At 47.9% G+C, this 25068-nt stretch overlaps 1 protein-coding gene across 1 annotated transcript in view; it reads right to left on the minus strand.

Annotated features, from left to right (window-relative positions):
- The window catches only part of C3 (complement C3), a 63589-nt gene that overhangs the window by 24581 nt on the left and 13940 nt on the right, over positions 1–25068 (minus strand). The window contains exons 2-23 of the mRNA XM_056850615.1: positions 24758–24950; positions 24092–24254; positions 23119–23189; positions 22134–22219; positions 20209–20291; positions 18980–19070; positions 18364–18466; positions 18116–18251; positions 17687–17802; positions 15478–15624; positions 13952–14164; positions 13041–13235; positions 11594–11755; positions 11352–11481; positions 10176–10247; positions 9094–9294; positions 7295–7406; positions 6460–6545; positions 6170–6309; positions 5008–5220; positions 2575–2638; positions 1483–1569 (exon numbers count right to left, since the gene is read on the minus strand). Coding sequence (XP_056706593.1) covers positions 1483–1569; positions 2575–2638; positions 5008–5220; positions 6170–6309; positions 6460–6545; positions 7295–7406; positions 9094–9294; positions 10176–10247; positions 11352–11481; positions 11594–11755; positions 13041–13235; positions 13952–14164; positions 15478–15624; positions 17687–17802; positions 18116–18251; positions 18364–18466; positions 18980–19070; positions 20209–20291; positions 22134–22219; positions 23119–23189; positions 24092–24254; positions 24758–24950 — 2864 coding nt within the window. The remainder of the gene's footprint in view (positions 1–1482; positions 1570–2574; positions 2639–5007; positions 5221–6169; positions 6310–6459; positions 6546–7294; positions 7407–9093; positions 9295–10175; positions 10248–11351; positions 11482–11593; positions 11756–13040; positions 13236–13951; positions 14165–15477; positions 15625–17686; positions 17803–18115; positions 18252–18363; positions 18467–18979; positions 19071–20208; positions 20292–22133; positions 22220–23118; positions 23190–24091; positions 24255–24757; positions 24951–25068) is intronic.

Here is a 25068-nt window from a genome sequence, read left to right on the forward strand (position 1 = left end):
TCCAGCAGTCTGTGCACATGGTGGCCAACCAGGTGCCTCTAGGAAGCCCATGAGCAATGCTTCCAGCATGCTGAGCAGGCACAGTTCTCTGCAGGACTTCCACGCTCCCCCCATGTGAATTTGTTTCCCCGCCATTACCTTCTTTGGGACATCATATGCTCTTACAATTACCTTTGAGGGTCAATTTCAAGGTATCAGTTATTGGTCTACCATAGCCCAGATGAAGATGCCATGAAAGATACTTTGGTTCAACTGGGATTTTTATATGATGAACGATGATCTAAGCCTGACTGAACACCCACCCCTCAGTGTGGCTACCTGAGGCATGCGTAGGGCTGCCAGCTCTAGGTTGGGAAATCTCTGGAGATTTGGAGGTGGAGCCTGGGGAGCATAGTGGGAGGGGCTTTGGCATGGTATAATTCCATAGAGTCCACCCTCCAAAGTAGCCATTTTCTCCAGGGGATCTCTGTTTTCTAGAGATCAGCTGTAATTCTGAGAGTTCTCCAGGCCCCATTTGGAGGTTGGCAAACTAGGCATGCGATATCAAAGCCCACCTGGCTCCAAGCACCAAGTGGACTTAATCTGCTCTTTGCATATCATCGTCTGCATGTAGATGATGATATGCAAAGAGCAGATTAAGTCCAGGTGGTGGCTGGAGATCTCCCACAATTAGAACTGATTTCCAGGAAAAAATGGCCGCTTTGGCAATTGGGCTCTATGGCATTAAAGTCCCTCCCCACTCCAAACCCCGCCCTCCTTAGGCTCCACTCCCAAAATCTCCAGGTATTTCCAACCTGGAGCTGGCAACCCTATCTTCCTGCAGTGGTGGGCCAAGAAGAGATATACCTCCACCACCACCACCACCCCACTCAGGCTGGCAAAAATTAGGATTCAACTGGTGAAGCCCGGCCCCAAGGAAGCCTCCTCACCACCCCAACCCAAGTAGGGTTGCCAACATCCAGGTGGAGGCTGGAGATCTCCCAGAATTATATCTGCTTTCCAGATGGCAGAAATCAGTTCCCCTGAAGAACATGGCTGCTTTGAAGGGCATTATACCCCACTGAGGTCCCTCCTCTCACCAGGAAGGGGCAAAGTCAGCACCTTAGCCATGATGGTCTAAACAGCTGCCAACTCCAGGTTGGGAAATTCTTGGAGATGTTGAGGGTGGAGACTGGGGAGGGCGGGGTTTGGAGAGGGGATGGACCTGAGCCGAGTATAATGCCATCGAGTCCACCCTCAACATTTTCTCCAGGCAAACTGATACTGGTCCTCTGGAGATCTGTTGTCATAGTGGGAGATCTCCAGCCACCACCCGAAGGTTGGCAACCCTAGGTAGGAGTGACCTTAATCCTGTGCTGCATTGGTGCCGTCCTCATTGTGCTGACCTAGGTGATGGCTTGGATGGACAACCTGCTCCCCCTTCTTGGTAGTTTCCTCCCCTGTGATCCTCTGCCCCTGTATTTTAAAGCAGTTGACTCTTGCCTTGGAGGGTAAGTTGGGTCACAGTTTCCGAGTCAGGGACCTTGTCGTCGATAACTTTGGCGTTGACCTGCTGTTCCTGGACTCCATCTGAAAAAAGCAAGGAAAGCAGGAACATCGTAAGGGACAGAATCATAACCCTCCACCAGTCTCTACAGATGTGCCTTCGTTCAGGACATCGACCGGCGTTTCCCTTGAGCCAGTGAGGAGTCCGTGCATGGATGGACTACCCCAAGGAATTGGGGATGGACAGGGAGATGGCATTAGAAGGAAGATTGTCTCAGAGGAATCACATCAGCATAAGGCAGACCTGCACAATGCAGCATCCACCCAGTCAAGCAGACATGTAACATGGCCTGCCACGGGCTTGACACGGGCTTGACCCTTTTTGCCATCTCATGTGTGCAATGCCCTGACCTGGATGGCCCAGGCTAGCCGGATCACATCAGATCTCAGGAGCTGAGCAGGGCCGGCCCTGGTTCGTACTTGGATGGGAGACCGCCAAAGAAGTCTATGAGTGCTACACGGAGGCAGGCGATGGCAAACCGCCTCTGTTCATCACAGTTAGACTTCTAGAAAATTGTAGATCACTGCATCTGGGTTCTGTCCCACTTCCAGTCACAAGTCACACTAACAGACGTTCCTTAAGAAAACCTGACCTTAACTGCTGTGTGTGTGTGTGATAAGTGCTAGTTTAAGCGATTTGTGACTGAAAGTGGGACAGAACCCAAATGAAGAGCTCTACAGTTTTAGAATTCTGGTATCTTTTCCTAAAAAACTGAAAAGAGAGCAGAAAGGTGCAGTGGCAGGCAATGTACCTACCTAAGCCCATCGCCTTGCAGAACTAAAGTTACAAAAATTGTGTTTGGGGTGGGATAAAGAATTCAGGAGCCTGGCGTTTTCAGGTCTTTCTGCAAACCCTTCTGGGATTAAAAAAAAAAAGCCCCATCAGAGATTCCCCACACAAAAGTATGTCCACTTTGCCTTGAAACATTAAAGCAGAATGAGTGGAAATACGGGATGTTGAAAAAGATCTTCATGGGGCTCCCCAAAAAAGTCGAAAGAGAAGCTGTAAAGAGGGAAGCTGTTACTCACCGACTCCTTTCCCAGCAGGATCCAGTTCAACGATCGTCACCAGCTTTGTCAGCATGCCTTCAGGCTGTTAAGGAAGGAAGAACAGGAACCATCTTTCACACCAGGATCTCAACACAGCTAAGACTTCATGGTAGCAGTGAGAGACTCAACATAGCAACGGGAAGCCAAGAGCATCAGGTCTCATTCCTGGTGCAAGTGGTTCAGTGACACGGTTCAGTTAGTGCCTGAGTACAACACGGGAGAAAATACTAATCAACTCCAGGGATTCCCATTAGTTTCAGGCCCTCCTGGCTAGGAACTGGTACTCACATCCATAAGAGGCACCTCAGTACCCCCGGTGGCTCTATACAACCAGGATTGGGTGCTCTGGAAGTCAGAGTTTCAGTTTACAGTAAAGCTGACCTTGGTGTTAGGAAGAAAGGGCCTAGCAAGCTGACTGTAGGGTTGCCAACCTCCAAGTAGGGCCTGGAGGTCCCCCAGAATTACAAGTGATCTCCAAGCAGAGCTGAGCATGGGAGTGCCCCAGTCAAACCGACAATACAAGTCCTCCTCTTTCCATGCTGACGTCTCTTGTCTCCTTCAACACCAGCTCAGGCCTTCTGTAACAGCTTCTCCAACCATGGCCACCTTGGCTAGGGTTGCCAACTGCCAGGTAGTAGCAGGAGATCTCCTGCTAATTCAACTGAGATCAGTTCACCTGGAGAAAAATGGCTGCTTTGGCAATTGAACTCTATGGCATTGAAGTCCCTCCCCTCTCCAAACCCCTCCTCAGGTTCCACCCCAAAAATCTCCCGCCGGTAGCGAAGAGGGTCCTGGCAACCCTAACCTTGGCGAGTTCTCACCTAAGCAACCCTCTAAGCACAGTTGCCAGGTCCCTCTTCACAAACAGTGGAAGGTTTTTGGGGTGGAGCCTGAGGAGGATGGGGTTTGGGGAGGGACTTCAATGCCATAGAATCCAATTGCCAAAGGCGGCCATTTTCTCCAGGTGAACTGATCTCTATCGGCTGGAGATATTAGTTGTAATAGCAGGAGGTCTCCTGCTACTATCTGGAGGTTGGCAACCCTAGCTCTAAGTGATCTCCAGACTTCTCCTCTGGAGAAAATGGCTCCTTTGGAAGGTGGACTAGATGGTGTTATACCTGGTTGGGGGGGTCTCTCTCCTCCTCAAACCCTGCCTTCCCCCAGGCCCCGCTCCCAAAATCTCCAGGCATTTCCCAGAGCTGGCTACCCTATGGTGACTACCAAATTTATCCAAATGGCAGGGGGAGGAAGACAGAGAATGAGAGAGAGAGAGAATGGGGAGCAAGGACAGCAAGAGCTCTTGGGGTGACATCTCAAGGGTCGTACAAGTAGCTCTGAAGCCCCAAGAGCAGCACAACTCTGCCCCAAAAATTTCTGTGGGAATTAGGACCCAGTGGGGGGTGTTAAGCAAGTATAAGTTTAGTAGTTCAGCATACCAGCTCACTTGGGCTGTTTGCAGTCCAAGCAAGTTGGTATATTAAACTACTAAACTCCTCACTGTCCCACCCATCAAAGAAGCTCGTCCCCTGGGCACATGAGAAAGGGCCTTTTTGGTGGCAGCCCCACGATTATGGAATAACCTCTCCAGGGAGGTGGGCCTGGCCCCCTCCCTTTCGAACTTCAGGAGGCAGCTGAAGGCAGTTCTATTCAGGACTGCATTTGACTGGTTTAGTTGTAATTTACTGGCAGTCCTAATTTTAAATTGTGGTCTTTTATTGTGGTTGTTGTTTTTTAATAATCATTTTATTTACATTGTAAGCTGCAATAGAAAAAGGCAGCTAGTAAATATGTTAGATAAATACACAGGCACAAAATGGTGCATACCTGTGGTTTTCGCTACCACAGACGTGGCAGCGTTCCAAGGATGGGCTGCCATGGAATCATAGAGTTGGAAGGGACCACCAGGGTCATCTAGTCCAGCCTCCTGCACAATGCAGGGAATTCACAACTACCTTCCCCCCCTCCTCCCCCCCCCACACACACACAGTGACCAGAAGATGGCAAAAAGCCCTCCAGGTTCCCTGGTCAATCCGGCCTGGAAGAAAGTTGCTTCCTGACCCCAAAATGGCAAACAATCAGCATTACCCTGGGCATGTAAGGAAGGGCCATGAGAGCCAAACACTGACACAACCCTTCCTGCCCTTCCTCCCAGGATCTGCCTAAGGTCATAGAATCAGCCTTGCTGACAGATGGCCATCTAGCCTCTGCTTCAAAACCTCCAGGGAAGGAGAGCTCACCACCTCCCGAGGAAGCCTGTTCCACTGAGGAACCGCTCTGTCAGGAAGTTCTTCCTAATGTCCTTCTGAAAGGATTACTGGACGCGGAGAGGCGGGATGCACTCATTAACCGAAGATGGCTCATTTCAGCCTTTCTTTCTCCAAGTGGCCCTGGAGGCCCTGACTTCATACGTACCACAACTTTCAGCTTCTTCTTGACACCATCTGACACGTACTGGCCCCAGACAGCTGCTTTGACCTCAATGTCGTGGAGACCCCGCTGGAGCGGGACAATCACAAACGGCACCGCCTTGGAGGACAGGCCTTTGATGCTGAATATCTGCGAGTATCTTTTCTTGGCAGTGGAAGCGCTGCATAAAGCCGGGTTGTGGACCAGCTCGACTCGCACCTGCAGGGAAAGATGGGGAAGTGGTGATCTGCTGTCTTGGAAATATGGGAGCAAGGAGCTGTGTCAATCTTTCACTTTCCCCCTGATGTTACAACAAATTACATTTTAACCAGACATTGCTATTTGTCCAGCAGTCATGGCAGGTTCTTCCTTTGTAATGTGAACCCACCTGGTGGTACAACTATGCTCGTCTGCAAATTGAAAGTTTGATCAACGAGTAAGTCAGCCCCTCCGTCTTGCTTCTGCTCTTGTTCATCAGTCAGGCTGCCCAACTATTTTTCCCTCCTTCATGTTACTAACATTTTGCTCCAAAAGTCCTTTTTCAGGAGTCGGAGAGGAAATTAGCTGGTGATGTTATGGATACTGGCCAATGGGCACCTAGCTCAGTGTAGGAGTGGGGAAACCAACCCGGTTCATGTGTAGGAGTGGGGAAACCAACCTGGTTCACCAGATTAGACTCCGCCGCACATGTGGAGGGGTGGGGAATTGAACCCAGTTCTCCAGATTAGAGTCCACCGCTCCTAACCACTATACAATACTGGTTCTCCAGATTAGAGTCCTGGTTCTCCAGGTTAGAGCCCACTGTTCCTAACCACTACACCAGCTTGTTTTTAATATTGTGACATGGTTTTGATTGTAAGTTGCCTCGAGTAGGCACAGAAACATCCAGGATAAAGAAACCAGCAAAGGTATAGTGAAACTAAGCTTGGTTTTCAGAAGGAAACTACCCAACTGCAGGTAATGCTAGAGGGAGCCAGACGCTGAGTTGCAGAGTCCCTGGGATTCCGCTTGGGATTCCTTGCCATACCTCTGAAGAGGTGTCATGATGCAGCTCTTGTACAGTATCTAAGTGGGGTGCCCCAAAATGCAGCAGAAACCCTAGTCTCAGGAAGGGGTACATACCCCCTCCGTTCTGTATGCACCCCCCTGCCCAAATCCCCAAGCTCACTGTGATGTCTTGATCCCGATAGTTGTAAAGGACGGCCCGAATCTCCACTTGTTCATTTCTCACGACTGAGTAAGGCACCCGCAGGTCGATGAAGAAGTCCTTCCTCACTATGATCTCATATGGGTCAGCCACGCAGATCCCTGGAATGAGGGGAAGGGGGGATAAGATCAAACAGGGGCTCTGTCTCGACTTCCCCCTTTGCCTCCTCCATGTTTTCAAAGGCAGGCTGTAAGCTCACTGCATCTTGATCAGCCATGCCCCACCACTGCCTGGAGTACAAAATTCCTTACCTTTAGTATCCGAAATGCTCACAGCCAGCACTTCCCAGGTCGTGATGGAATCTTTCAGGAAAAGAGACACCGTCTTGGATGAGATCCTAGAAACAAAGAGAACGTGCCGCGTCATATCTGAACTAAGCACAAATTTGGTATGGCTGTAAGGCTGATGAAGCTATCTCTTTGCGAAAACGTGGAGCTCATTCCAGAAGGTGTTTCCTGTTTTTTCATCAGTTGAATAGCAGACAGATTGTCATCTGCAGTACACTATTGAAGTCATTGGACATTATAGAGGACAGTTGTTCTGCATGTACTGTTTAATTTCTATTTCACTATTGGAATTTGCACTCTTCAATTTATGATGGTGCTCAGTATTTTGATTGTACTGTGTCTTGGTATATAATAAGTCTTGTTACTTTTTTCTTAGGTTATAAGTTTATATTTAATAATAGTGTATTTCACTTACATTGAGCCTTCATGCTGTTTTCCATTTAGCAATGCCTTACACAGCACAGGTTTTGTCTTTTTAAGGTTATCACCTGGAGTTTGGCAATCCTACTTATCCCCCTGCCAGCAACATCCAGGAGTGTGAAGTGGGGGTGGGACATGCACAACTTTGTAGTATCAGAGGACGCAACCCAGAGAAAAATGTGTGTGGGCTTGCTTTCAGCAGTGTGTTTGACAACATTTTCTAGCCTGGCTGTTTCAGCGAGAGTCTTTCTAAAGGTGGCCATAGCTTCCCCCCCACCCATTACAGTTCTCAGCATTCTGCGTGGAGAAGAAATGCCTGTGGAACCCCCTCAAATTTCGCGTCGATGCCGCATAGCAGGAGAGAAAGAACAGCGTGTACCCCTGGTTATTCGGAGGCGCAGTCAGACGTTCCACTTGCCACAACCAACTTTCGGGAAACTCGGTTCTGGAGACAATCTCATCATCAGCTAAGAAAGCATCATCAACGTCACCTGGGAAATCAAGAGACACATGCTTAGCTGGGGTGGCTTTGTTTACGGGGTCGTTTTCTCAAGGGTGGGGGATTGGTTGAAGTCCGTGCAGCTCTCAACACATGGCTGGTGATTCCACGGAGTGAATGTGGAGGGAATCTAGTGTTAGTGCCTTAGGGATCTGTCCTGGGCCCTGTGTTGTTCAACATCTTTATAAATGGTTTGGGTGAAGGAATTGAGGGGATGCTTAATAAATTTGCAGACAATACAAAATTGGAAGGGTAGCAAATATGGTGATCTTGACAAGCTGGAAAACTGGGCTAAGACTGTTAAAATTAATTTCAACTGAGATAAATGTAAAGTTCTGCATTTGAGCAGGAAAAAATCAAATGCATAATAGTAGGACGGGGGAGATGTGTCTAGGCAGTAGTGTGTGCGAAAAGAATCTAAGTAGACCATATACTGAACATAAGTCAGCGGTGTGACGTGGTAGCAAAAAAGGCTAATGAAATCTGGGGCTGCATAAACAGAAGTATAGTGTCCAGATCATGCAAAGTGAAGGTATCGCTTTACTCTGCTCTGGTTATACCTCTCCTATTGTGTTCAGTTTTGGACACCACAATTTAAGAAGGACATAGCCAAGCAGGAACTTGTCCAGACAAGGGAAAAGATGGTGAAGGTTCTGGAGACCGTCCTATGAGGAAAAGTTGAAGGAGCTGGGTATGTTTAGCCTTGAGAGGAGAAGACTGAGAGGTGATATGATAACCATCTTCAAGTACCTGAAGGGCTGTCATATAGAGGATGGTGTAGAATTGTTTTCTCTTGCCCCCGAAGGTCAGACCAGAACCAACAAAAGAGTTTAGGAAGAACTTCCTAACAGTCAGAGTGGTTCCTCAGTGGAACAGGTTTCCTCGGGAGGTGGTAAACTATCCTTCTTTGGAGGTTTTTATGCAGAGGCTAGATGGCCATCTGTCAGCAATGCTGATTCTGTGAAATTAGGCAGATGATGAGAGGGAGGGCAAGAAGGGTTGTGGCAGCGCTTGGCTCTTGTGGCTCTTTCTTACATGCCCAAGGATTTCCGATCGCCACTTTGGGGTCAGGAAACAATTTTCCTTCAAGTCAGTTTGGCCAGGAAACCTGGAGGTTTTGGGGTTTTTTGCCACCTTTTGGGCATGGAGTAGGGGTCACTGGGTGTGTGTGGGGGGGAGGTAGTTGTGAATTTCCTGCATTGTGCAGGGGGTTGGACTAGATGACCCTGGTGGTCCCTTCCAACTCTATGATTCTCTATGTCTATGGGAAAACCTGCTAAAGAGTTTGCTCTCCCTTCCTGGCAGTCTGAAACATACCAGCCGAATCTTCCACCTGGAAACGGGTGACATTCATAGAAAACCCTACAGAGAAATGAATCCAGAAATAAAACCACCAAATCTTCTACCTGTGTCCAGGGTTGCCAACCTCCAGGTATGGCCTAGAAACCCCCAGAATAACAACCGATCTCCAGACTGGAGAGATCAGTTCCCCCTGGAGAAAATGGCCATTTTGGAGGGTGGATTCTATAGAACAATACCCCGCTGATGTCCCTTCCCTCCCAACCCCCCCCTCCCCAGGCTCCATTCCCAAATCTCCAGGAATTTCCAAACTCAGAGTTGGCAACCCTATGCTGTGTCCCTCCTGTAGCTCCAAAAGAAGACAGAAACCCTCTACTTGCTTCTTGACAGGATCAGCTCCTCCTCCCGCGCATGCTCATCGCGGATGCTCCGGATGTACTGGCAACATTCAAGGAAGGCAGCTTTGCACCCGTCCTGCTCGAGGATGTATCCTGCGCGCTTCTCGCAGCTGTGGCCCATGGGGTTGTCCTGCATGCCGTCTTCACAGCACTTCCTCAGCATCCGGTCCTGATACTGGGCCACTGAAACACACAAGCCTCAATGAAACCTGAGGAAAAGTCCCTTCTCCACACCGTTTTCTCCCCTCTATTCAGAAAAACCCTACGGAGCAATAAATCCTGTTAGCTTTTCTGGGTCACATGAACACATGAAGTTGCCTTGGTCCATCAGTGTCAGTATTGTCTACTCAGACCGGCAGCTGCTCTCCAGAGTCCCAGGCAGGGGTCTTTCACATCACCTACTTGCCCGGTCCCTTTTAACTGGAGATGCCGGAGATTGAACCTGGGACCTTCTGCATGCCAATCAGAGGCTCTACCACTGAGCCACAGCCCCTCCCCATCAGTATCATCAGTATCCAGAATTACACAACTTTATGGTTGACGATGAAGAAACTGCAATTGTTAAAGACTGGCTATTCCTTGGCTCCATCATCAACCAAAAAGCATTGAGACTGGGAAAGGCAGCCATGATGGAGCTAGGAAAGATTCTTAAGTGTGAGGATGTGTTGCTGACAACCAAGATCAAGTTAATTCATGCCATAATATTCCTCATTACTATTTAAAGGGTATGAAAGTTGGACAATGAAGACAGATGCCAGGAAGAAAGCTGATTCGTTTGCAGGATCTGCCCTCCATGAACCTGCCTAATCCCCTTTTAAAGACATCTTTGCCTGCAGCCATCACTACATCCTCTGGCAGCGAATTCTACATTTTCATCACTCGCATCAAGAAGTATTTCCTTTTGTCTGTCCTGAATCTGCTGCCCACGAGCTTCATTGGATGCCCTCCAATGCAAGCAAGCTGGGATGCCTGCCCTCTCCCAATCTCACACGCCTTTCTGGCCATCGCACATCACAGCTGGACTGCTTGGGGTGGCCTGCGGAGCCCCGCTCCTTCTCCCGTACCTTTGCTGGCCTTGGAGTCCAGAAGCTGCAGAGAGCGGCGTCGACGTCTTGTCGGCTGCTGGCACTTCGGATCTGGGGGGGGGAATGGGGGAGGAGACAAGAACAGGAAATAATTCCACTAAGGAAACTCTGCTGCAATCCGTTTCTTGTGCACACTGATCCCATACCAGTTTTCTCAGACGTAAATCCTGCAGAGCTGAATTGGACCTTCTCCCATGTATAAAATTGCCAACCTCCAGGTGGTGGCTGAAGATCTCCTGGGATTACGACTGAACTCCAGGTGACAGAGATCAGTTCCTCTGGAGCAAATGGGCTCTTTGGAAGGTGGGCTCTATGGCATCAGACCCCACTGAAGCCCCTCCCCAAAGTTCGCAATGTTTCTCTATGAAGGGGAGGACCCCCTTCCGGACCCCATAAAATCAGACCCCTTCACCAAACTTTGGGGGTCGTGCAAGGAGAGTCCTTTCAAGCCACGCTGTGAATTTGGGGGCTCTACCTCAAAAAATGCCTCCTCCAGCCAAACCCAAAAAGCCGAATAATTATTTGGCTTTTTCAGAAATTGCCTATTGGGCTCAGCTAATTCCCGCTTCCCCCCACCCCCGTTGTAAACCCGAATGCTGAAATTAGCTGAAATGGAAATTTTCGGGTTTATTTTCGGCTCAGGTTTACCGATATGAACAAGCCTAGTGCCAACCTACAAATGGGCAAAATCAACCATGGCCTGGACATGTACCTTCTCCGTTGTGGCCCCTGCCTTGTGGAACGGCTTGCTCGAGGAGGTCAGGAAAGCTCACCCTCTCCTGCCTTTCCTCAAACTATGCAAAAGTGAATGATTCAAGAGAGCTTTTCTAAGCAGGCAATAGGGTAGAGCTGTACTAAACGATTCACGAAGTTTCTTAGATAAATCTTTAGGGACTGTGGTCTATACTATTGTGCATAGCTTGCTGAATCTAGTGTCCTACTATGCAATTTTTGCTTCACTTAATGTCTCATGTTAACATTGATGCTTTGCTTCAGTTCTGTTTTTGGACTTCTGGTTGCTTCTACAACCCTAATCCTATTGTGTTGTTTATTGAATATCCCATCCCGTCAATTGTACTGACAAGGCTGTGTAATCTGCCTTGAGTCCAATGATAAAGGCAGACTATAAATAACATACATACATAAATAAAATACCTGATCTTTGGGGCGTGGAAATCTTATTGCTCGTCTCCAGGGCCAGTCCAGCATCTGCAAACACTCCTACGTTGTTACTGCCGCTGCCAGCCGTGCATCCGATGTCGCTCTTCTCTACGGTGTCCCATATCTGCCATGCAAAAGGAACGAGTGAGAGGACTGACCAGAGCTGACTGAGCGCGTGCCAAGGCTAGACACGATCGGCACCGGGTGTTCCTGCCATGGCAAATGCCCTGCCTCACCTTTGCCTGGGTCAGCTTGTTCTTCTTGTTGAGGACGAAGACCCCTTTGTCGACAGCCACGAGGCCCACGTGAGCATTTGCGTCACCTTCCAGTTTGATTTTCATTCTCGATCCTGGGGCGTGAACCTCGTTATCTGCCTCAGTTGCTCCTGTCACTACCAGCTGTTGAACAAAGGGGACAGTGAGGGTCAGGTCTGAGACAGAAAAAGTGCCTGGTTTTTGTGGGGAAGAAGCATGGTTCATGGTCTTGGATCAAACTCTTAAGTCCATTAAGATGTTTTATGCATCTCCCATACACTGATTGGTTGGCTGCTGTGTGAGACAATATGCTGGACTAGATGGACCCTCAGAGAGAGAGTGGACAGGGAGAAGCTCGTGGCTCGTGGGGAAGAGCTGTGGCTCAGTGGCAGAGCATCTGCTTGGCATGCAGAAGGTCCCAGGTTCAATCCCCGGCATCTCCAGTTAAAGGGACCAGGCAGGTAGGTGATAGAAAGACCTCTGCCTGAGAGCCTGGAGAGCTGCTGCCAGACTGAATAGACAATACTGACTTCGATGGACCGAGGGTCTGATTCAGTGTAAGGCAGCTTCATGTGTTCATTTGGTCAATGATGCCACAGACCTGCATCTGTACACCAAACCTAAGCTACCAAAGCTTTTCTCCCTCTCTCATAATACCAGAACGTGGGGTCATCTGCTGAAGCTGGAGGGTGAGAGATTTAAAACAGATAAAAGGAAGTATTTCTTCATACAAGGCATAGTCAAATTGTGGAACTCCCTGCCCCAGGATGTGGTGATGGCTGCCCACTTGGAAGGCTTTAAGAGGGGAGTGGACATGTTCACAGAGGAGAGGGGTATTCATGGCTACTAGTAAAAATGGATACAAGTCATGATGCATCCCTATTCTCTCCAGGATCAGAGGGGCATGTCTATTGTGTCGGGTGCTGTGGAGCACAGGCAGGATGTTGCTGCTGCAGTCATTTTGCTTGCGGGCTTCCTAGAAGCACCTTTTTGGCCACTGTGTGAACAGACTGCTGGACTTGATGGGCCTTGGTGTGATCCAGCAGGGTTTTCCTTATGTTCTTATGGAGGATGGGGCTATCCATGGCTACTAGTCCAAACGGATACTAGTCATGATGCATCCCTATTCTCTCCAGGATCAGAGGAGCAGGCCTATTCTATTAGGTGCTGTGGATCACAGGCAGGATAAATGCTGCTGCAGTTGTCTTGTTTGTGGGCTTTCTAGAGGCACCTGGTTGGGCCGTGTGTGAATTGACTGCTGGACTTGATGGGCCTGGGTCTGATCCAGCATGGCCTTTCTTATGTTCTTATGCTACGTTCTAGTCTAAATTTATGGATTTCTAACCAGAGGAAATAGTCTGGCAAATATTTTGAATTTAAGCATTCTTTTTCTTCTGCATTTTGTTTTTGCCACAGCAAATTCACCTACCGTTCCCATGCAGGTGTCTTTCACATCCACCCAGACCGAGTCAGCCACAATTTCGCTGTTTCCTATTTGAAAGTACGCCACAAACCGGAAAGAGGGGATGAGATCGGGGGTGATGGGCAGAGACATCGTCACCAGGTTCTGTCCTTGACCCTTGAGCTGCCTCCCAGTTTTGAAGATCTTTCCTTTGGTCATGATCTGATGGAGAACGAGAGATAGTGGTGTGGTAAGGCGAAAGAGGCTGACGCGCAGGGACATGGATGGCACTTCACTCACACAACTCACACCTAGGAAAGCCAGTGGAGAATTCATGTGCCCCATGGTGCTTGAGACTGTTGGTCAGTGGAACAATATATGTGGTTGAATGAGCACATAGCACTGCTAGGGTTGCCACCCTCCAGGTGGGACCTGGAGATCTCCTGGAATTACAACTGATCACTAGAGTATACGGATCAGAACCCCTGGAGAAAATAGCTGCTTTGGAGGGAGGGCTGTATCACATGATACTCCGCTGAGGTCTCTCCCCTCCCCAAATCCCACCCTCCCCAGGCTCCACCTCCATCTTCATCCAAACTGATAACTCCTTTGTTTAGATGCCTCTCTTGCCAGTAGGGTTACCAGTCTCCAGGTGGTAACTGGAGATCTCCCGCTATTATAACTGATCTCCAGGTGGCAGAGATCAGTTCCCCTGGAGAAAATGGCCACTTTGGCAATTGGACTCTATGGCATTCAAGTCCCTCCCCTCTCCAAACCCCGTCCTCCTCAGGCTCCACCCCAAAAATCTCCAGGTATTTCCCAACACAGAACTGGCAACTCTTCCTTTGGGGGCTTCAGCTACCAGTGCTCCTTCCAGAGAGCATATTAATTAAAAAGGTATAAGGGGATTTGGCCCTTGGATTTGCTCCTGCACTTACTATGTAGGTGAAATATTTGATCTGATTCATCTGGTCTGGGTTGTTGGTCTTCACGTTGAAATTGATGGGCAAGTTATCCCCAGCCCTGAGCTCTCTTGCTGTGACTGCCAAATGGAGGTAGTTTCCAGACTGCCCTTGGGTTTGGTAGGCGTTGGCCGCTATGGTATTCCTGGCTTGTGCATTGTCCTGTAGTTTGTTGTGTTTGGTTTTGACCTAAAAGAGAGAGAAGCATTAGCAGCCAAGTCTCAAAGCACCCCGGACCGTCCTTTTAATGCTATCACAAGTAAAACAGAAACTCCAAGTTCTACCAGGAAAAAAGATAACATCTGAGATGGATAGGCTTGCCAATTGCCCGCCAATCAACCAGGCTGTCCGCCAAACCTCAGTTGGTCGGCTGGCGGAAGGGGGCCAGATGAAGTGGGAGGAGGTGATTATCACTTCTGGATAAACTTCTGGGTAAAGTGATGGGGATGCTCTAGCACTCTCCCCCCAAAACTCTATGGAAACCAGAGAGTTTTCAGAGGTTACTGATACCAATCAGAGCTGTATAAAATATAGTCCCACCTTCCATCAAGTGTGCAGTAATGGCTCTGAACTTCCATGACAGATAGGTGGTCTAGCTAGGGTTGCCAATTTCCAGGTACTAGCTGGAGATCTCCCACTATTACAACTGATCTCCAGCCGAGAGAGATCAGTTCCCCTGGGGGAAATGACCGCTTTGGCCATTGGACTCTATGCCATTGAAGTCTCTCCCCTCCCCAAACCCCGCCTTCCTCAGGCTCCACCCCAAAAACCTCCTGCTGGTGGCAAAGAGGGACCTGACAAACCTAGGTCTTGCCAAAATTGGATTGTCCTTTGAGCAAAAGGGATTCAGTGTGGCAGGATGGCCCAATGTAGAATGGAAATGAATGGGTCATCCTAAAGTAAAACTTGAGGGATCCAAGATCGCAGATACTCCAGGTGGCACCCTTGAGCCCTAGTAAAGTTCTAGGGTTTCCTTTGCATCCTTCCTCAAAGAAGTCAAAATATGAAGGACAGTCATACACATATCACAAGCTAATTGATTATAATATGGTGAGAAAGTCACAAAAAGGATGCTGATGTACATAGAATAAGGCATCCCTATGAATTCAGATTGCCCCCACTCCAGAATTCAAAGAGGCGAACAATTTTCTGTTCTAATCTATGTTTACGTTTAGCGAAGGTCACTTTGGCTGAGTGCCTGGAATCATTATGCTCCCGTCTAACTGCTAGCCAGCAATGAAGCTAAAGCATAGCATTATCATACATACCAGTCGCCCAGCAGGAGATTAACTTTAATTAACATACATTGCAAGCATTTATATATTTTAAGCCTTTATGAGCCTAAAGGTGCTACAGAGGAAAAGTCTCTCCACCCTTTCTGCTGAAACTGCTCTCCCCTAAAAGCTCACAAGTGCCCCCAGGAACACGGCTTTGGGTATAGACGGTTGCCACCAACCACAACGCGTTGGAGTGAAACTTGGCACAATCTCTGACCGACTCACAGTGATTTGTAGCTGTTGCGGGTTCCCTGGTGTGTTCACAATGAGTTTAGCAGTTCCATCGTTCTGGGTGACCGCCTCGGCTGCGAGGGGCTCCGATGCCACAGGGATGTTTGGAGCTGGGGAGCCATCGGGATTGGTGACAAAGACCTGCGGGAAATCAGAAGAGCACAGTGAACCCGTGGGAAACCCAGAAACCCCTGCTGAGACCCCGCTCCCTTCCTCACACCACCTGGAACATCAAAATATAACTTCACTGCTACATATAACTTATGACCGCTGCTCTATTTTTAAATTGTTTTAAAACTGTTATTTCCTATAACAATATAACACTGGTAAAAGGTAAAGGTAAAGGTCCCCTGTGCAAGCACCGGGTCATTGGGGTGATGTCACATGGGGTGACCCATGGGGTGATGTCACATCCCGATGTTTTCTAGGAAGACTTTGTTTGTGGGGTGGTTTGCCAGTGCCTTCCCCAGTCATCTTCCCTTTACCCCCAGCAAGCTGGGTCCTCATTTTACCGACCTCGGAAGGATGGAAGGCTGAGTCAACCTCCAGCCGGCTACCTGAAACCAACTTTCTTTGGGATCGAACTCAGGTCGTGAGCAAAGCTTTGGACCGCAATACTGCAGCTTAACACTCTGCGCCACGAGGCTCCTTATAACACTGGTATCTTGGTGTAATGTAGTTTTCAGTTTTACATAGCTGAATTTCTGACAAGATGTGTCGAAAAGTACTGTACAGAGGTAACAAAAAAGAGTATTCATATTCTACATACCATGTATTAAGCAAAATTAATGATTTTAGTTACTTGAGCCTGTCATTTTAGCTTTGAGCTTCGAAATCAAAGAAGGGTAAAGTAGCATTCTGAATACTAGGAGGACGTGGTCCCGTCCCCCTGAAGTACCCACCACCTTCCCCCCACCCCATCTACCAACTCTAGCCTGTTGGTTCATATTAACTCACCCATTCTTGTTAGGGAATTCATCCACTCTGTTGCCCCTCTATCGTTTAAAACAGTTGTTGATTATATTTGTATATTATATACGTTGATTATGTACATATACATAAAATATGTATATAATATATAGGGGTGCCATTTCGTACTTTCAACCCCCTTCAAAAAGATGTAGATCCGGCTCTGCCTTTCAGCTTCCCCTCAGTTTTGCCCTTTGAAATGGGCTCCCCCACTCAATTAGTTTTTCAAGGGAAAAATGTTTCTTTTAAAAGAAGAAGAGTTGGTTTTTATATGCTGACTTTCTCTACCTTTTAAGGAGAATCACACCGGCTGACAATCACCTTCCCGTCCCCTCCCCACAACAGACACCCTGTGAGGTAGGTGGGGCTGAGAGAGTGTGACTAGCCCAAGGTCACCCAGCTGTAGGGTTGCCAACTCTGGGTTGGGAAATCCCTGGAGATTTTGGTGGTAGAGCCTGAGGAGGGTAAGGTTTGGAGAGGAGAGGGACTTCAATACCATACAGTCCAATGGCCAAAGCGGACATTTTCTCCAGGCGATCTGATCTCTATCGACTGGAGACCAGTTGTAATAGCAGGAGATCTCCAGCTAGTACAAGGAGGTTAGTACAGGAAAAATGCTGACACAACCATGGCATAACAAAATTGTATTGACTAACTACAAGCAACAAGTGAAAGATCTATACAGTGCCAATGAAATAAAGTACGTACAATGTTTATGAAGAAGTCCACATAAATGGTATCCAATATCAATCTGTCCAAAAATGGTATCTTCAAACTGAAGAGTAAAATTTTGTTATGCTATGGTTGTGTCAGCTGTTTCCTGTACTAATTTCCTAACCTTGGTATGAGTACAGAGGTGTTGTTTTTGTTGAGTACCAGGAGGCTGGCAACCCTATCTCTATAGCTCACTCTCTCAAGCTGTTACACGGTTTTTGTTAAAATAAGGTAAAAGTTACAGAAGCCTCTCAAGAAAAATGATGTTTGTTTTAAATGATTTCATATTTATTTAATTTAACCAGTTAAATATTTATTTAACCAGTTTTTTCTTGAGCATTTGATACTTGTGCTATTCAAAAATTCCTCCACATGCATAGAATCGGACATTTAAGGTCTCTGCTGTTAAAGAGGTGGAATATTCTGGTCAGTGCTGGGGTATTACCCCTAAAGAAGCAAGTGGGTTATTTTCCTTTCCCTTCCACCAACAGAAACGAGACGTTAATTAATATTACCATACCGTCAGTTCGTAGGGCATTCCTGGTTTGAAGTACTGGGGGGTTTTTGTGAAGTGGATTTCATAGGGGGATGTCACAAACTTGATGTCACTTAGTTCGGTTACCACCATATCATTGCCTGCAAAAGCAAGAAAGAGATGAGGATAAGAAAGTGAAACCCTGGTTCTTGGGGAGGGGAATGTAAAATTTTAAAATTTTCATTTGTGCCAATCCAAAGGTACTCATTGGCCGCTGTGTGAGATAGGATGCTGGACTTGATGGACCCTTGCTGTCCTGATCCAGCAGGGTTCTTCTGATGTTCTTAAGCCAATGAGGGATGATCCCAGGACAGGTGAGTGTTCCTGGTTTGGGGCGGCAAAACCCTGGACACCTCTCTTTCCACACATGACCCACCCGCTATTTCATCAGAAGCCAAAGGCTTTTCCCCCCACCTGATTCTGTCATCACAGTCACAGAGATGTAGAGGAAATGCCCAAGGAGATCCCTGATTTCCCCAGGTTTGTCAAATCTTTTCTGTAGTATTTTTTTTGTTAGCACTGCTTCTTTTTCCCCTTCGCCATCGACAATCTGAAACCAAAGGAAAAAAGGAACACTGTTTGCCAGTCCATCCCAGCCAGCCCCAGAGGGAGCCAGCAGTGTGCATTCACACACGTGTGCCTCCAAGCCTGGTCCAACCTACCTGGATCCTGTCGAGCGAGTCAGGGATGGAGAGCTTCTTCCCATCTGCAATCACTCCAAAGAGGACCAAGGCCATGCCTTGTACTTTCTTCCCATAGAGGAACCTGGGAGAAGACATAGAATGACAAAGTCGGCGCATGCTATAGCAGCAGCCGTATTTCTACTCACATATAAAGACTGTGTGCTTGCCCATGTGTAAAGTTCTGTCAAGTCACAGCCGACTTATGGCGACCCCAGCAAGGGCCCTTCAAGGCAAGTGAGAAGCAGAGGTGGTTTGCTGTCACTTCCCTCAGCCGAGTCTGTTCCAACTCATGAATTCCATGTCAGAGCAGGATTCCCTGGGATCCACAGAACGTTGTTGAAGCAAGACAACCAAAGACAACCGAAGGGTCTGGGTCTGAGCAGGCCTTTATGGTTCCTGCTTGGGGGTGGAAGCAGCGGCATCGTGGCTGATCCATTGTCCTGATTTTGGAGAACTACAGGTCCTTCAGTCCTGTGGATCGGTCATGATGCCAGCTTAAAAAGGAACTCACTGGGATTTATTTTTAAGTAAAGATGCTCAGGTTGAGCGGGTATCAGATGAAACCTCTTTCATCTTCTGAGCAGCACACACCCACCTTGCAGTGATGGACACTCTGAAATCGTCATCACTATCAATGTTATAAAACTTATCGTTTGGTAGCAGTGTGACTTCAAAACTTGGTAGCACTAGAGGGAAAACAGAGAAAGAGGAGATTGTAAACATTGGTGAAAGGGTGAAAGGAGAAACGAGCAGTTAGTTTAAGCTTCTTCATCGCCCACATGGCAAACCAAAAGGAATGGTGGCTAAATTGGGAATAAACTGGGAGAACTTGCATTTTTTTGCATTGCCTTGTGGGAATTGTGCTTATTTTTCTGGGTAGACCTGTCATTCCATGGCCAACCTCTTGTGTCTTGGAGAAAGCAAAGGTTCTCAGCATGCAGGGTGACCAACTCCAGTTCAGGAAATCCTTGGAGATGTGGGGGTAGTACCTAGGAAGGTTAGAGTTTGGGGAGTGGAGGGAGCTCAGCGGAGATGTAATGCCATAGAGTCTGCCCTCAGAAGCTGCCGTTTCCCCCAGGGAAACTGATGTCTGTAATCTGGAGATGGGCTGTAATTCTGGAACATCTCCAGGTCCCGCTTGGGGTTTGGTGGACACCAGGTTAACGGTTACCAACTGTTAACTAAACATTGAACAGCAACTCTGGAACAATCCGGAGAGAGGCCCCAATTCAATCAAGATAAGTCTGAGGGGCAGCCATATTTGTGACAAAGTTCTCTACCTCTTTGGTTGCATGCTGTTTTGTAGCTGCATACCCTCTGAAATGGTGGCTACCCAGGTAGCTGATGCATGTGTAATCACTATGGCCCAGGGCACCATGGGATGGCTTTTTTAGAAGCAGCCAAGTTAGGTTTATACAATGCAATAGGCCATCACTTCCTTTGATATAGAGGCTCACGCCTCTGCGAAATCTAGAACAAAAGTCTGATTCTAGAGAGCCAATACAAGTACGGGGTTGCTTGTTTTTAGTAGAAAATTATTCTTTGGTACTTCAGACATTTGGGCATGGGGTGGGGGTGGGGATGCAATTCTGGAGATTTTTGGATGTTCAAAAATTGGACACATACACACACAGGGGGGTGTTCAAGGGCACTGGTCACAATTTGCTTGTGCATTGGTATGCAGACCAGAGGTGACCAAAAATCTCTGGTCAGTACTTGCCGCTTGCCATGTGAGGGGCCTGGACAAGGTTTGAGTCTCGCCAAGGGACTGATGAATCCTGGGATCAGGCAGGGAAGCGGCCGAGCCAGAATGGCCATGCTTACCATATTCCTTGACTTCAAATTGTCTGGTGAAAGTCTCCTGGGGGGAGTCTTCATACTTGGCCACAACTTTCCACGTCCCAAAGCTAGAGGAGAAACATTTCAGGAAGGGTGAATTCTTTGGTGCTTCTGTTTGCTCGGCTTTGTGACAGCAGATGTGAAATAAGCTTTGGCCCCAGCCCTCTTTGTATCAGGAATGCTATTACTATGCAAACTCAGACAGGGATGTTCTGTGTGAGTTTTTGGTGTTCCTCCACAGAAAACAGACTTAAGCTTGGAACAGAACTGAAAATGCACAAAGCATAGAATCATAGACTTGGAAAGGACCACCATGGTCATCAAGTCCAACCCCCTGCACAATGCAGGAAATTCACAACTACCTTCCCCCCCCCCACACACACACACACCCCTAGGGACCAGAAAATGGCCAAGATGCCCTCCCTCCCAAATAGGACCTATTTGTGATGGGGTTTAATCTGGCTTTTCAAATACTTATAAACCTCACCGGGCGGCTTCGGGCAAGACAAAATTTCATTTGTTGAAATATTTATGTCCTATCTTTCATTTAGCCCATGGCAGTTTAGTTTACAATATTTTTAAAACCACAGCCTCAATAACAACATTAACGTAAATTTAGACATTGGAAAAAGAAACGAGGCGGGGAGGGAGAAAAGCCACAGCATTTAAAATCAGAGCTGCTGCCCGTTAGAGTAGACAATGCTGATCTTGACGGACCAACTGGGTCTGACTCAGCAGAAGGCAGCTTCATGTGATTCAAGCAGTAATCTGGTGGCAACATTTTGAGCCGATTTCTGTGGCCAAACGGAAGCCCCATGAGGAGCACATCAGAGCCGCCTCCTTGGGTTGTCCCTCGAGCCAAGCGTGACTGTGGCTAGATCCTTGTCTTACAGAAAAGCACACCGTTAATATGTCTATTTATCTATTTGTCTATTTATTTTAATGAAGTACAGAATACAGGTATTTCATTACGTTTTATTAGGACAGGGAAAGTAGATACAGGGCTTGCTTGTCAGGGGGTGTTTTAATTGTGCATTATTAACTCCCTTGGGTCACAGGGAAAGGCAGGTTATAAATGTTTCAGAAAAAGAAGAGTTGGTTTTTATACCCCACTTTTCTCTGCCTTAAAGGTGACTCGACCCGGCTTACAATCGCCTTCCCTTCCTCTCCCCACAACAGACACCCTGTGAGGTAGGTGGGGCTGAGAGAGTTTGGAGAGGGCTGGTACTGGCCCAAGGTCACCCAGCAGGCTTCATGTGTAGGAGCAGGGAATCGAACCCGGTTCTCCAGATTAGAGTCCATTGCTCATGTGGCGGAGTGGGGAATTGAACCCGGTTCTCCAGATTAGAGTCCATTGCTCATGTGGCGGAGTGGGGAATTGAACCCGGTTCTCCAGATTAGAGTCCATTGCTCATGTGGCGGAGTGGGGAATTGAACCCGGTTCTCCAGATTAGAGTCCACCACACTGTATAGTTCTGATTGGTGAAATATGCCTTTGGTGGCAAATGTTCTATTTGTCTTACTAACTTACCTACCTCATTGGGACCTTGTGAGGATAAAATAGGATAACCCCCCCCCCCAAGTATTCTGCCCTAAGCTCCTGGGAAAAAAATAGGGATGGAAGAAGTCTCAGAATGTGTGTGGATATGAGATTGAAAGAGAAAGAGAGATCATTGGTTCTTGTAGGTTATCCGGGCTGTGTAACCGTGGTCTTGGAATTTTCTTTCCTGACGTTTCGCCAGCAACTGTGGCAGGCATCTTCAGAGTAGTAACACTGAGATCGTTTAAGCATGCAGATTTCGGGGGATGCCTAGCTTAATTTGAAACCAGAGGAGCAAGGCAGAGGGCACAGCTGATATTTCAGTTTGTCTTGAGGAGACGGCTATACAGTAATATTCATAGTAAATTACCTCACAATTTCAGGTAAGTTGAACGGCTGGGTGTTTGTTGAAATAGAGGTAATGGAAGCATGGTGGACCACGATGTCCTCTGGTGTCTGGAAAGAGAAGGCAATGTCATCATGGAAGGGGTGAATACACACACACAATTATATGCCTCTGCACAGCAACTCGTGATTTCCTTGATGGTTTCCCACCCCTTTACTAACCAAGGCCAACCCTGCTTAGCTTCTGAGATCTGACTAAATCGGGCCTTCCTGTACCATTCAGGTGAAGGCAAGAGACAAACAGAGAGGGTTTGCCATTGCCTGCCTCTGCGTAGCAACCCCGGACTTCCTTGGAGGTCTTCCATCCAAGTACTACCCAGGGCTGACCCTGCTTAGCTTCCGAGATCTGACGAGATCAGGCTAGCCTGGCCTATCCAAGTCAGGGCAGTGAATATATAGCTTGCAATTATAATGTATATAGTATTGAAAAATATATGTACTGTACACAGTTTTCAGTATGTTTCTAAGTTAGGGGTTATGGCTTTCACTACTATAGGGTGTAGTAATAGTCACTAGCTTGAAAGGGAATTAGACACATTCAGGGCAACTGGCCTAAATGGACCCTCCAGAGTCAGGGGCAGTGTACCACTGATCACAGGAGAGGGCAGCTGCCTTTATATCCTGTCTATGAGCTTCCAGAGGCATTGGGTGACAACAACTCAAAAAAGGATGGTTTCTTTCGTCCAACTAGGGTTGCCAGCTCTGGGTAGGGACATACTTGGATATTTGGGGGGCGGACCTGAGGAGGGTGGGGTTTGGAGAGGGGAGGGGCTTCAGTGGTGTATAATGCCATAGAGTCCAATTGCCAAAGTGGCCATTTTCTCCAGGGGAACTGGTCTCTGTCGTCTGGAGATCAGTTGTAATAGTGGGAGATCTCCAGCCACCACCCGGAGGTTGGCAACCCTATTTCCCACACTTACTCAGACAGACATTTTCATCCTGGCTCTTACCATAAACTCAATAATCACATTCTTCTCCAGAGGCTCCAGGTGGTAACCCACAGGAAAAACCCGATAGCGCACTGAGAAAGAAAACAGTATGTCACTGATTCACAATAGCATAGTTAAGATGCTGTTATATCCTGGAGCCCCATGGGGCAGGCTACACAATGCCATACTCCAATTTCCACACATTTCCCTCATGCTCAAAAAGCAGACAGGAGGGGTCAAACTAGATTAGGGCCGTGGTTAGGGTTGCCATCTCTGGAGATTTTGGGGGTGGAGCCTGAGTCCAATAGAGTCCAATTGCCAAAGCGGCCATTTTTTCCAGGTGAACTGATCTCTTCTGCCTGGAGATCAGTTGAAATAGCAGGAGGTCTCCAGCTACCATCTGGAGGTTGGCAACCCCAGCAATACAAAATATTACCCCAAACACCAGAATCCAGTCAGCAGATTTCATGGATTACTGGTTACTTCATCAGATGCTTGTTCAGTTGGCCAAAATGACCATACATGAATAAAACAGCATGTCACTGATTCATGATAATATAGTTCAGATGTTGGTATCCTGGAGCCCTACAGGGCAGACTACACAATGCCATACTCCAATTTCCAGACATTTCCCTCGTGCTCAAAAAGCAGCCAGGAGGGGGCAAACTGGATTAGGGCCATGGTTAGGGTTGCCATCTCTGGGTTGGGAAATACCTTGAGATTTTGGGGGTGGAGCCTGAGGAGGGCAGGGTTTGGAGAGGGGAAGGACTTCAGTGGGGTATAATGCCATAGAGTCCACCTTCCAAAGTGACCATTTTGTCCAGGGAAACTGACCTCTGTCGCCTGGAGATCAGTTGTAATAGCGGGAGATCTCCAGCCACCACCCGGAGGTTGGCAAGCCTACTGGCAAGAGAGGCATCTGAACAAAGGCCCGGCCCAGGAAGGGATCCACCGGCAGGGCAGGGGGAGAATCCGATGGAGCAGACGGACGTACCTGCACTTCCAGGAGTGTAGATGGTCTTATCTGTTTGGATGAAGATGTAGCCACTTTGGAAGGAAACCAGAACCACCTTCTCCAGCTGGAACTGGGCACACCTGGCTTGGACAACCACATATTGGTTGAGCTTGGAATCCTTCTTCATGTCTTTGGCAGGAACCTGTGCAGAGAGATCAAGAGCAAGATAATGAACTTGGTCGGGTCTATGCCGGTGGGGCAAACACTACTGCAGGAAGGGGGTACTGGGTGCTGCGAGAGAAGCCCAGCCTCTTGTGACAGACAGGGCTCTACTAGGCCCTTAAGTGGTAGAGAAAGTTGGCATATAAAAACCAACTCTTCTTCTTCCTCTAGTCCCTTTATGCCGGGGAATGAACCTGGGACCTTCTGCATGCCAAGCAGGTGCTCTACCACTGAGCCACAGCACCTCCACAGTTTGAGCCTTATTCTCAAACTGGACTACTCCGGAGCCTACAGCGATCCGGATTTTCAACATCTTTTACATAACATTCTGGCCATCGTTGTGCTCCATTTTGAATTTCCGATCGCTGCACTTGCCTCCGCTGATCTTTTTTAAAATTATTTTTAAATGTGTATCCCGGCCTCCCGGGCTGATTTTTGGATGTTTATGGATGTTGATACCTGCAACCATCACCACATACCCACCTTTATGCTTGGGGTCACCATCATGCCATTTTCTTGGTTCAGAGTAGCTGTGACCTCATACAAGGCCTTCTTCTTCTGCGGGAAGTCGTAGACAGTGATGGTCACTTCCGTGGGCGCGTTGAGGCTGTGAGCCTCCACCACGACCTTCTCTTCACTCTCCACCCGCAGAACACTGGGCGTGATGAGGCTGTACCTGTGAAGGAGAAAGAGTTTGTGCATTAAGTTTTGTGGGCCTGAAATGTCGGTTGGTAGGATGTGGACAGTGAAGAAAGCTGATAGGAAGAAAATAGATTCCTTTGAAATGTGGTGTT

This window comes from Euleptes europaea, chromosome 1, assembly GCF_029931775.1.
Source record: "Euleptes europaea isolate rEulEur1 chromosome 1, rEulEur1.hap1, whole genome shotgun sequence".
Classification (NCBI taxonomy): Eukaryota; Metazoa; Chordata; class Lepidosauria; order Squamata; family Sphaerodactylidae; genus Euleptes; species Euleptes europaea.